The sequence below is a fragment of the Prosopis cineraria genome, unplaced genomic scaffold (assembly GCF_029017545.1).
Source record: "Prosopis cineraria cultivar Desert tree isolate PC_DT_omini unplaced genomic scaffold, ASM2901754v1 PC13, whole genome shotgun sequence".
In the NCBI taxonomy this organism is placed as follows: Eukaryota; Viridiplantae; Streptophyta; class Magnoliopsida; order Fabales; family Fabaceae; genus Prosopis; species Prosopis cineraria.
The window spans coordinates 8,246,223-8,257,693 of record NW_026555344.1 but is presented as its reverse complement, the minus strand read 5'-3'; the positions used below and the strand labels follow the sequence as shown (position 1 = coordinate 8,257,693).

General features: G+C 32.4%; 1 protein-coding gene across 1 annotated transcript; it reads right to left on the bottom strand.

Annotated features, from left to right (window-relative positions):
- Positions 1–1,473: 1,473 nt before the first annotated feature.
- LOC129290307 (protein ANTI-SILENCING 1-like) lies at positions 1,474–7,060 on the bottom strand. The gene is made up of 10 exons (XM_054927045.1): positions 6,993–7,060; positions 6,135–6,303; positions 5,580–5,950; positions 3,935–3,961; positions 3,429–3,521; positions 3,202–3,280; positions 3,016–3,106; positions 2,635–2,743; positions 2,430–2,546; positions 1,474–1,684 (listed from the first exon to the last, which is right to left on the bottom strand). The coding sequence occupies exons 2-10, from the start codon at positions 6,169–6,171 to the stop codon at positions 1,625–1,627; spliced, it is 984 nt and encodes a 327-aa protein (XP_054783020.1). The 5' UTR covers positions 6,172–6,303; positions 6,993–7,060; the 3' UTR covers positions 1,474–1,624.
- Between the last annotated feature and the right edge of the window lie 4,411 nt (positions 7,061–11,471).

Below are 11,471 nucleotides of genomic sequence, written 5' to 3'. Positions count from 1 at the left end.
AAATTGTACAAAATGATAAAAATTACAATATAGATTAGAGAATGTTGAACTCGAATAAAATTACTTTTAATAGAAAAATATTTATAAGCAATAAAAAAAAGTATCTGAACACCTAAAAGACTAAAAGAAAGCATGGGTAAGGGTTAATTTCAAAGTTAGGATTGATTAAAGAGTAGTTACAGTTGGCAACATAAATTAATCAAATTGAATTAACTAAAATTGACATGAGTAATTAGGGTTACTGTTACTTAAACAAGAAATTCTTATATAAATACGATACACCAAGTCATTTATAGATTATCTAATAAAATTATACCATTTCAACCAAATAAAATTCAATGTCATTATTTCCAATGATTTTGTTTTCTGGAATCAGGTGTCCTTAATTCTTGTTTTTCCCTTTTTGTAACCATCAATGACAAAATAAATTTATATTTATAATCATATAATGTGATTTGTTTTTATTGGATGCTTACCAATGACACGGTACACTAATTTTGTAAAAAAATTTTCATTTAAACAAGTAGTTAAAGGTTAGAACCTTAACTCATAAATGTAATAATTTAATTAAGAGATGCTTACTCTTTACCTTTAATGTGTCAACGGAGTTAACTTCTTGTACTCACCCCAAAAACAAAAAATTGAATTGAAATTTGATTGAATGAATTTTTTCTAAATTGTAAGGTTAAAGCAATGAGAATATATAAACATGTTAAAGAAAATTATATATAAATATTTTATATTTCATATATGTGGAAATTATGTCATTTGGTTATTGCTCCTAAAAGGACGAGATGCATGGCAGGTAAGATGGAGAAACGGGTCCCAAGTGGACCAAAGAATCGCTATTGATGGAGACTCCGTTGGAAAGGAAGAAATGAATGTGAGAGATCAATTTTCGTTGGAACTTGCATAGGCGGTCGCGGCTGGACCAGTTTTGCTTGAGAAGGACTTGCTGTTCTTTCTTGGGTCACAAATTGCAAACCAATTTTGCTTCCTATTGGAAATTTCTCTATTTTTTGAAGTCTATTCTAACTATGGAATACAGTTCAGGACCTTATTTATAGAGATTCCTCATAACCCTCACATTCCAAAATAATAGATCCGTTCATTCAAATAACAAATGTATGTTGACACAATTACTTGACATCAAATACTATGAAGTCATTTTTTACTCCCAAAAAAATATACTACGAAGTCATATTTAAACATTATCATATCCAATTAAAAGTAGCTAACATGATTTTACTATCCATAAAATTCTAACTCTCGATGTTGCTTGAGAAGAATCAAGAAAAATTGACTCCTTTCTATTCAACCCAACCAATGCCATTGTCAATATTATTATATATTGAATGACAGAATGCTAACATAAAATATTAAATTAGTCATATATCAACAAAAGATAGCATAACATTAATGTAGATATTTGAAATACAAGATATCTGAATACAAAACTTATGAGTCAGCTAGGCATGCTTAAATTCCCCCACTATCCTAATCCTATTTGTTGAAGCAAAAGTATGCATGTGTCAAAGTTCTCAATGTTCTATAGATTGTTCTTTATGAAGTCAAATAAGAAACATAATAACTCCTACAAAGCATATATGATTTCACTTAGCCCTCAAAAATTGCACTTTATAGTGAGTCTTCTTATAACATCATGTATCTCCTCCTTCTGTTCCTGTTAAGAAAACAGCTCAAGTTAAAACTAACTAAACATGAGAAACTAGGGCAACCAGTTTGTGAGCAATGCATGTTAGGCCCAGGGATCATCTCAGAAGGGGAGATAACACAGTTGGTCTGCCTAATGGTTCCAAGAAGAGACATATAAGTGAATATGACATCACATCTTAATCCAAAACCTTAAGGTATTAAGTTCATGAATCTTTTTCATTTATATACGTATTCTCCAATCCAACTACAATCAATGTGAGACTTTTTCCCCATACCCAGTCAAACCAACTCATTAACACTCGTGGGCTTCTAAGGCCTTTTCTACACCAATCTCTAATACCACTTGTTGGGCCCAAGGGGCATTTTGGAAGGGGGAAGAACACAGCCCAGCTGCCCAATGGTTCCAAAAAAACATATATAAGTGAAAATAACACCATATCTTAACCCAAAATCTTAAGGCCTTAAGTTTATAGGTTTTTCCCCTTATATATCTCTTGTCCAACCCAACTATAATTGATATGGGACTTTTTCTCCATACCAAGTCAAGCCAATTCACGCTTGACAACCCAACAATGCATTAGCATAAGATATATAGAGAGTTCTTGTGTAAGGTTTCACTATTAGATTCATCATATTAGAAAACACAACGTGCACATTTCTTGTGAGTTGACATAAGTTCATCCACATTTCAAGAACCATATCAATTTAAGTCGTGTCTAAAAGATAAGTGAGTGTTGAGGAAGCTCAATTACCTGATATAATGCATTCCACCATACATCTGACTTATGCTGTAGTTTACGCCAATCAAAAGCCATTTGGTATTCAATTGTATTGGGCTGTGCACAATGCGACGTTGATAGTGCATTTTTCTTTCAACAAGTGAAGAACAAATAATGTAAATCCCAGTTTCCAAAATCACAAGATAAAAGGAGTCAATCATGAGCTAAACCACCATACCATCTCCTCAGTTTGCTTATGAAGATCAAATCTGTCCATGACAAAATGGCCTGGGAAGTTAGTTTGTTCGCTATTTTCTCTTATCCTTCCTTTCATGGCACTGACAACCCTACATTTTCCAGCTACATGTTATGATTTCCACTTTTTTAGGTCACAGAGGAGAGTCAGGAGATTAAGAAACAGATTTGAGAGGAGCATGGAGCTGGGAAAGGGTCATAGTCAAGGACCATATCCTTAACATAAACTCTTAAGTGAGACCAATGCCATATAAGCTATCAATTTATTGGCATGTTAGATGCCACCTTAAGCTCTAAAGTCCCATATTAATTACTACCTAACTTCCATATATAAAACTGAACAAAATTATGTTAGTGAAATCACCTTCCATCTCCAAGAATTAGGCATCTCTTATTCAACTGAGATAAGGCAGATTCAGCAGCATCTTTTGTCTTGAAGACAACAAATGCTCTACCTATCAGCACAAATCAAGAATCAAATGAATGTGTCATGTAGTACCGAGAGAGAAAATGATCAACTTTTTGAAGGATAAAGAGAAGGGTGAATTACCATAATGTGGATTGAAAGTAGGGCTCCATTCTACCATCTTTGCCTCAACTATCTCATTGAGGGTATGCCAAATAAGATCCTGAAAATGAGAAAGCCAAACCCTCTCATATGATGGTACAGTACATGTCATGATTGTCTTAATAAGAGAAAGAAGAAACAAGATATTATTATGCTAGAAAGTAGAACAAAAGGAAAGACCAGTGGTAAATTAGGATCATACACAATACCTCAACTTCATTTGACGTGCAGGATGGATCCAGATTATTCAGTAAAATCAGGCAGCCCAACTCTTGACCTTTCCTTAGTCTTTCTTCCCAAGGCTAACAAAAAATCAGAAAGAAACATGTCTAATTATAAACTTTATGAAATATATTAAGCAGTTTATCTGATCAACAATCTCTTTTAACACAATACAATTGCAAGGAGAGATGAGAGTGAGAAATTATGTAAAGGAACCCGGATAAGCCAGCTCCAAGTTTGTCAAACTACTCAAAAAACATTAATAACAGTAAATACCTGCGATTATACAACGTAACATTTACCAATTGGCTTCAAAATAATCACACAAACTGGAACCTTTTCATTGAAAATGCATTTCCTTCAGCTAAAATAGGCTCAGTTCTTGGCAAAAAACTTTGTGATGATTTCTAGCAGAAGTGAACTTTTGGGGGGGGGGGGGGGACTAGCAGCAACATCTAGTAGACTAGAGCATCCACTATAAATAAGAGCTCACCGGTTGCTTAAACCATCTTCTTTTCTCCTGCAACCATGGACGAAAGGGGGTTAGAAGAGACACTAAAGTCATGTACAAAGTTACATGTATTTTTAGAGCTCGAAAATCATGTTTTTTACTAACGAGATTCTGAATCCTCTAGACAAGTTCATAAGTTGAACCATTAATATGAAGAGAGCAAGAAATATTTTCATGGGACATTTTAGCAGTGACAAACTAAGGAATTCTATATCTTTGTATTAAAATTGTGAGATTTTAAATTGGTTGAAGTGAATGAAAACATTCATTAGTCTTCTAAGTAAATATATTGCTATTTATATAAAATATCATCATAAATGAAACTACCCACTAACAACTACAATTAACAATGCTTAAATTTATGAGACCAGCCATCTAAAATAATTACATCTACTCAACAACCATATTTAATAACATCAATAATTATATTTAACACCCTAACTAAAACACAAGATAGGATAACGGAACCATCTTGAGTTTGTCCACCAATATACACAAGTCACCTATACTGTGTCATTTAGCAAACAGCCCAGCTAGTTGACAAGAAGATGGAGCTATCAAAGACAAAGACAAAGGAAGTACAAGTCAACAGAGAATACCATATTTGAAACATCCAGGTGATGACATTTCAGAATTGGTCTAACTCAGTCAAGAACTGGTTTAAATACAGATGGATTGGTTAAATAGGAAAGAAGAAGGCTGCTTTACAAAATGGACGTTAGGTAGCAAGCATTTCACAAAAGGCACAAGAGGACTTGGGCAACAACAAGAATAGAATTTTTAAGAAAAATAGTAGACATAAACTTGGAATAACTCTCAAAGGAATAAATCACCAAACAAAAGGACTTCAGCAAAGAGAACAAACACAAATTTTAAGAGAGATTGTCAAAGGAATGAATCACCAAATAGAAAGGGTTTAGGAAAGGGGAGCAAACACAAACTTAAAGACATTCCCATTGGAATGAATCACCAAACCAAAATAATGGAGTGATTCTTATTAAAAAAAAAATGTCACTTGACAGAAAACTCAGTGATTCTTAGAGAAATAAATCATTAGACGGAGAAGTCAGTAATTCTCAGAGGAATAAATCATTAAACAAAGTCATCAAAGTGATTCTTGAAAGAATGAATCACAAAATTGGAGTCAGAGTGATTTCTACATAAATAGAACAATAAGTAGAGAATAATAGGGAAATTTCAACAATAAGAGAGAAGGGAAGAGGGATAAATTGTAGCAAAACAGAAGGACAAAGCTCCACCACTAAATACTCTAACTCTGATGCCATGTGAAGTTTCAAAAGGCTTAAAGTGAATAAAAAAATTTCATTGCTCTTTTGAAATGGATGCATGGCTATTTATAGAGAATATCATCATAAATGAAGCTATCCGCCAATAACTACAATTAATGAGGCTTATATTTATGAGACCAAACATCTAAACTAATTACATCTACGTAATAATCATATTCATTAACATCATTAATTAAATTTAACAAAATCCCTGCATCCTTTTCTCTCTCTCTCTCTCTCTAACCAGTTTATTTTTTCCTTCTTTCAGATATTAGCTGAAGTAACTTCTGATAAAATAGTTCAAATAGGAGAACCAAAATGAATTTCTCAAGTCATACATTGCCTGGCCTCCCAATGACCTCCTCAAACTCTTGGCAATGTTTTACTACTTTGCCCAATCCAAGCTTAGATGCACCTTTACTTTGACTTTGCTCATGAAACACGTTTCTTCTCCCGTCAAAATCCTCTTTCACAGTAGATTCTTTACTTTGACTGCCAGACAGCTTATGTTCTATCACCTTCCTCTTTTTGTATGGAAAAGAATTTAATAGCTTGTTCTTTTTCACAATGTCAGGCCTCGCTTCTGCTTTATCATCACATTGGGGTCGAGGCATACAAGAAGGATCAGTCCTCTTCTTAACCAAAATTCCAGGCCTTGGTATCAGATTACTGATCTTTTGAACCTTCTTCCTGTTGAAGATTTCCTCCACTGCAGAGAAGTAACGCATTGAAATAAAGTCAGGAAATCTGGGAATGCTATTTTACAACAACTATAGACTTCTCTTTCGAAAACATTCCTGTAATTGCCACATATCATGGGTCAAGTATTTCCTATGCTTCGTTCACAGTTTAGTTCATGAAGATACCAGGCCAACCAGCAAATGATAACTGACCTTTGACTCCACCAATAAGATCTGCAAATTTATCCATTATTGAAAGGCAGCTAACATCAAAGCAATGCTTGAAAAAAAAGTCTGCCGTCTTTAGCTCTGCTTCTGATGGCTCAAGATTTCTTTTGTCCCTTGCAGTGCAAACAACATTGCATTTTCCAATTATATTTTCCTGAAAACAGAATTTATCTTTCAGGGTAGAGATAAAATCAACATATCTTTACCATACCAACAAACATGAAAATTTGAATCTTCCAATCATAAGCATTGAATTCAAACATTTACCTTGTATTAGTAAGTATGTGCATGGTTGATAAGAAAGGAAACAGTTAAAAGCAATAAATAAAAGCAAACGGCGTATAAGTATCTCCATATGCATATGCACCTAGTTTCATTTTTATGGGGGTTCAAAATTGAAGCCTCCTCTTGTAGTTTTAAAATAAAAAAGTAACACACTATGTCTGTAGTAATTCAAAAGATTCTGGATTAGCCCATGAAGCATCCTCCTATAAGGCCCAGGAATGTCAACTATTGAATAAATACATTATTACTTTGGCCAAAAAATAAATAAATAAATACATTGTTACTTACGTCACAGAGCATTTTTAGCAGCTTTTGTGTGTATGATGATTAGTATTATGATAGAACCAACTTTAATCCAGTAATGACTCAATACAAAAACAAGAAAAATTAAATGAGCAAACATATTCCAGCCATTCAGGGTCCTTGAACCAACAAATAATGACTATGCCTTCACTGAATTTTCCTTTCATCATCTCCAAATCTTTAATACTTGCAATAAACAACATTACACGGTATCAAAGTTAACAGTTTAGAAAAATAGTAAATAAATCAGCTTACCAGAAAATTGACATTTGAAACACCTTTTCCTTCACCACATGCTAAAAATAACTCTTTCCAATGGGGCTGGTAATTTCCCAAGTGTTTATGAATGTCAACAGGACGAAGAAACCAGACAACTTTTACCTTCTTTTCATGGGTTGGAGTCTCAAATATCCTCACAAGCTTACCAATAGATGTTTCAAGATCGCCTATTTGGTAAAAGTAGACACAATCATATAGAAAGAACTCCACGCCCTCATAAGTGAACGACTCATAGAACTGGACGTCTTTATTATTCTGACCAACTCCCCTCTTGTTGCCCCACTTAAAATTTGTCTTATCTTCAACTTTTGTCTCTGGTGGCTGTGACATTGCGCATAATCTACAAGTTGTCAATGCTCAAAACAAAAGGTTGAAACTAACCTAAGATAAATAAGTAAATTATACACTGCAAACTATAAAGCATAAAAACTAATGATCAATAGCCAAAACTGAATAAAGTATCTAGCATTGAAAAAAAAAATGACATTGAAAATCCATGAATTGGAAGATGCCTAAATTATTTAGTTAGCTTAACAAAGATCAGAAGTAAAGAGCTAAGAAATTGTTGCAGAAAATCATCTGAAGAGCACAATCTAAGAAGAAACTACTGCAATGGCAGTTGCAAAGAAAAAGTCCAATCGGAACCGCAGGAGAACTAACTAACGAAAGCTGTTTGAGACAACAAACTATAAAGCTGCAAGCTCCCTTGAGCAGGTTTTCAGGCTTTCAAGTAAAAACAAAAGTGAAATAAGTCTTCAAAGGAGAACAATCATAATACCACACAGCCTGGTTAAACCTGATTCTAAAATAATCGACTGCGGAAAATGGCCGTAGCAAAAGGAAGTACTTAAGCCTAAAGCAGAAAAGTCCTCCACTCCTCAAGCAAACACCATTAGCATCGCCAGTTTAAAAAAAAAAAAAATGAATCAATGGAAGGAATAGCAGGGTAGTATCTGCAGCATTCGCTATCGGCAGTTTTAGTAGCTTGAAAAAAACCAAGCGTACGTCAATATTTAGAATAAACAACACATGTAGATTGAAACAATCACACCAAACAAACACCTCAAGGAAAAAAGGAGACAAAACCAAAACCCAGATAATCGATTCCCAACGACGGGAAAAAGAAAAACTCGCAATCCGTATCCAGAAAAATTTCTAAAAAAAAAAAAATTGAAACAGAGCAATCATCAGTGAAACAAAGGCATCAAGACTTTAGAGAAATTCTGTAACGGTATCAACGCTTTCCTGCATGGAAGAAAACATAACTTGGGGGTTAAGCCAAAGAAATAGACAGACCATTTCACATTGATGCATCAGTATAAGCGTGTGAAAGTGACTGTTCAGTAGCTAGCGATGGAAGACAGAGATGTCACAAGAGTATTGGAAGAGGAGGGAGACGCTCAAACGTGTTTTCAAAATGGACAACAGGAACAAAACGCATGTTCTGAGAGAAAAGAGAAGACTCAGAAGAGGAATAGAAGGGGAAGAAGGAAGAAACACAGAAAATGAGGTTCGACTCCGAGGGCGCTGAGTAATCGAGACTTGAGAGTAAGTGGAGGAAGGCAGTGAGAAACTGGGAATTGAGAGGAAATAGGGGTCAAAGTGAGAATATTGCCGGAACTGGAAAGCAAGAATTTTTATTTTCACTTTTTTTGACAAATAGAAAGCATGAATTTCGATGTCGGTTTTAACAGTGACATGATATGATGTCCTTTGAGATTACAGGGAAGAGACAACTTCATGCTTACTGTGGTTTTTTGACCACTAATCAGAGGGGTGATTAAAATTAGTTATATATATATATATATATATATATATATATCCCATTATATTATAATTTCATAATGTATATTGACAAAAGTCAAGACATTTTCTCCAGTACTGTCTATACCTTGTATTTTCATACAAGATAAAATATGTAGAAACAATCCTTTTTAAATTATGAACATAATATAGAAGAAGCGGAGAGGATGAGATTATGGGAGTGTGAAGCTATGTTTTACGAATAGGGCTCATGCTAGAGTGCGCAGGGGTGTAAATGCGCGGCTTGCCCCAAAGGGCGCTAGTGTACGGACGTGACAGCGACATGTTCTTTGTGAATTCCGCCTCAAGGGTTTTTCTAGATAATTTTGAATAAAGACAAAAGATGGATATGACATAATTATTTATAAGTCCTAAAAAATTATAAAATTTTAATTTAATTTAAAAAAATAAAAGTAAAAATAATTTTAAATGTAAAAAAATTAAAGTAATATTTATTATATAAAATAATTAATTATTATTTTTTTAATTATTAATTTATCAATATCACTTATAAATTACATTTATTTATGAAGCAAACAATAATAATAATTATTAACTTAATAATTTTATTTATTAATTTATTAACATCAGTTGCAAATCATTGACTTTAATAATTCACAATTGATGTTAATAAATTACAAGACTTATCAATAATTTATAATTAATGTTAGTAAATTAACAATTTAATAACTTATGTTACTATTTATAATTGAACAATTAATATTAAATCTTATATAATTATTGACATGACAATTCATGCAATTTATATTTCATATTAGTAAATTAATAAATAAAGTTAAAAATTAATTAGTAATTTTACATAACAAGTTAAAGATGTTTTGATCTTTTTACATTAGAATTATTTTCATTTTTATCTCTCTTAACTATATTAAAATTTTAAAATTTTTTAAGACCCACTAGTAATTATTTCACTTGATTCTTATTTAAAATTCTTCCTAATAAAAATAATCCTTTCTTGTTTTTGGTGTGAAATCGGGAATAGGGAGGCTAGAGCCAAAAACCAAAATATATATATATATATATATATATATATATATACACAAAGCAGTGGGGGGAAGTTAATACTTAACCGATTCTCTTTATAATTATTTTATCAATCTCATCAATATCAATTAAAATAATAAAAAGAATAAAAATATGTAAAATTTTAAATATGTTTTTATATAACAAATCTAAAAAGTGATATTTTCTTTATTTAAAAATATAAGGTATATTTAACTAAATCTCACCCCTCAATAAAATAATTACCTACCATCAAACTAACTCTATCTTTTTATATTTACCTCTAACAAATACCTTACAATAAATATAAAATTATTTATCAATAGAGACACTTTAAAAAAAATGATTACACTTTAAAAGACTAAAAAAATACTTTATATTTTTTAATATTTAACTTTTTAAAAAATATTTTATATTTTTAAATGAATAAAATATCACATTACATTTTTTTTCCATAAAAAATAATTTTAAAAATATTTTTTAAATGCTACACATCTTGACTTATAAATTCAACCAAATAAATCTTATAAAATGTGCCATCAAAGCGCAGGAAGTAAATATGAGAGGGTAAAGGGAAACGTGTTTACTGTCTACTTTCACGAAATGGGTAATGAAGCAGCCTGAGAGGCGTGGAATCTCTGGTTAATGTTATTCAAATGCTAATGTACATTCAGTGTTCGATGCTACTTCTTTCTTCTTCTTCTTCTTCCTCTCTCTCTCTCTCTCTCTCTCTCTCTCTCTCTCTCTCTCTCTCTCTCTCTCTCTCTGATTTTTTTTTTTTGTCTTCTTCTTTCTCTACCTCTGAGGCGAACACTGTGATTGTGATGGTGGTCATCATAGCGTTGTGCATCTTCTCCGCCGTCGCGCAGTCCCGGCTTAGTCTCCCAAGGCAGCGGCGACTCCTTCACTGAAGACTTCTTCCACTGTGACTCCACCGGCGATCTCCGATGAGTGTAACCTCTCCTTCGCCTACACAGCATATTCTCCCTCTCCATCTCCGGCCGCCGGTACTCATACTTTGCCGAAAGTCCTCCCGTCACTTACCCAGATATTCTGCTTATAAAATATTTAGATTTAGATGAGTGAACAATTTTGCTATAATTCTAAGATGTTACTTTTTTTTTTTTAGAATTGTTGGAGTAAAAAACTTAGGCCCCAAAATAAAATTTTTATATTTATTATAAATTTGAAATTCTAGTATAATTTAATTAGTACATGTACTTAAAATTAAAAAATCAAATTGTCTTTTTTAAAAAAAATTAAAAAGATCTCTCCTCTCCTAAGCATTAGGGATGGGAATAGACTAAATTTCTATCAAGAGCTCACATTTTGACCTAATTCAAATCTAACCTAATTTATTTATTAAATAAACTTAAGCTAGATTTAATTTTTTTAATTAGGCATATTTAATTAAATAGGTCAGATTTATTTTTTCAAGGTTTAATTTACGAACTCAACAGGGCCTATTTATGTACATGCATACATATATTATGTAATATATCATACGCACATCAGTTTCATCATTTAATTTTTAATTAATATGTTTTTTTGTCCTTGATTATGTTTTCAATTAAATTGGACTCATATATTAATTTTAGTGTTATTACTTTTTTTTGGTATTCTATGTTA

Bases quoted from the DNA above. Each gene is read 5' to 3' on its own strand.
- LOC129290307 (XM_054927045.1), bottom strand. From the start codon at position 6,171: ATGGATAAATTTGCAGATCTTATTGGTGGAGTCAAAG. The intron at 5,951-6,134 runs GTCAGTTATCAT...ACTTCTCTGCAG, and splicing joins TCTTATTGGTGGAGTCAAAG to TGGAGGAAATCTTCAACAGG. The intron at 3,962-5,579 runs GTATGACTTGAG...CCATGGTTGCAG, and splicing joins TCATTGGGAGGCCAGGCAAT to GAGAAAAGAAGATGGTTTAA.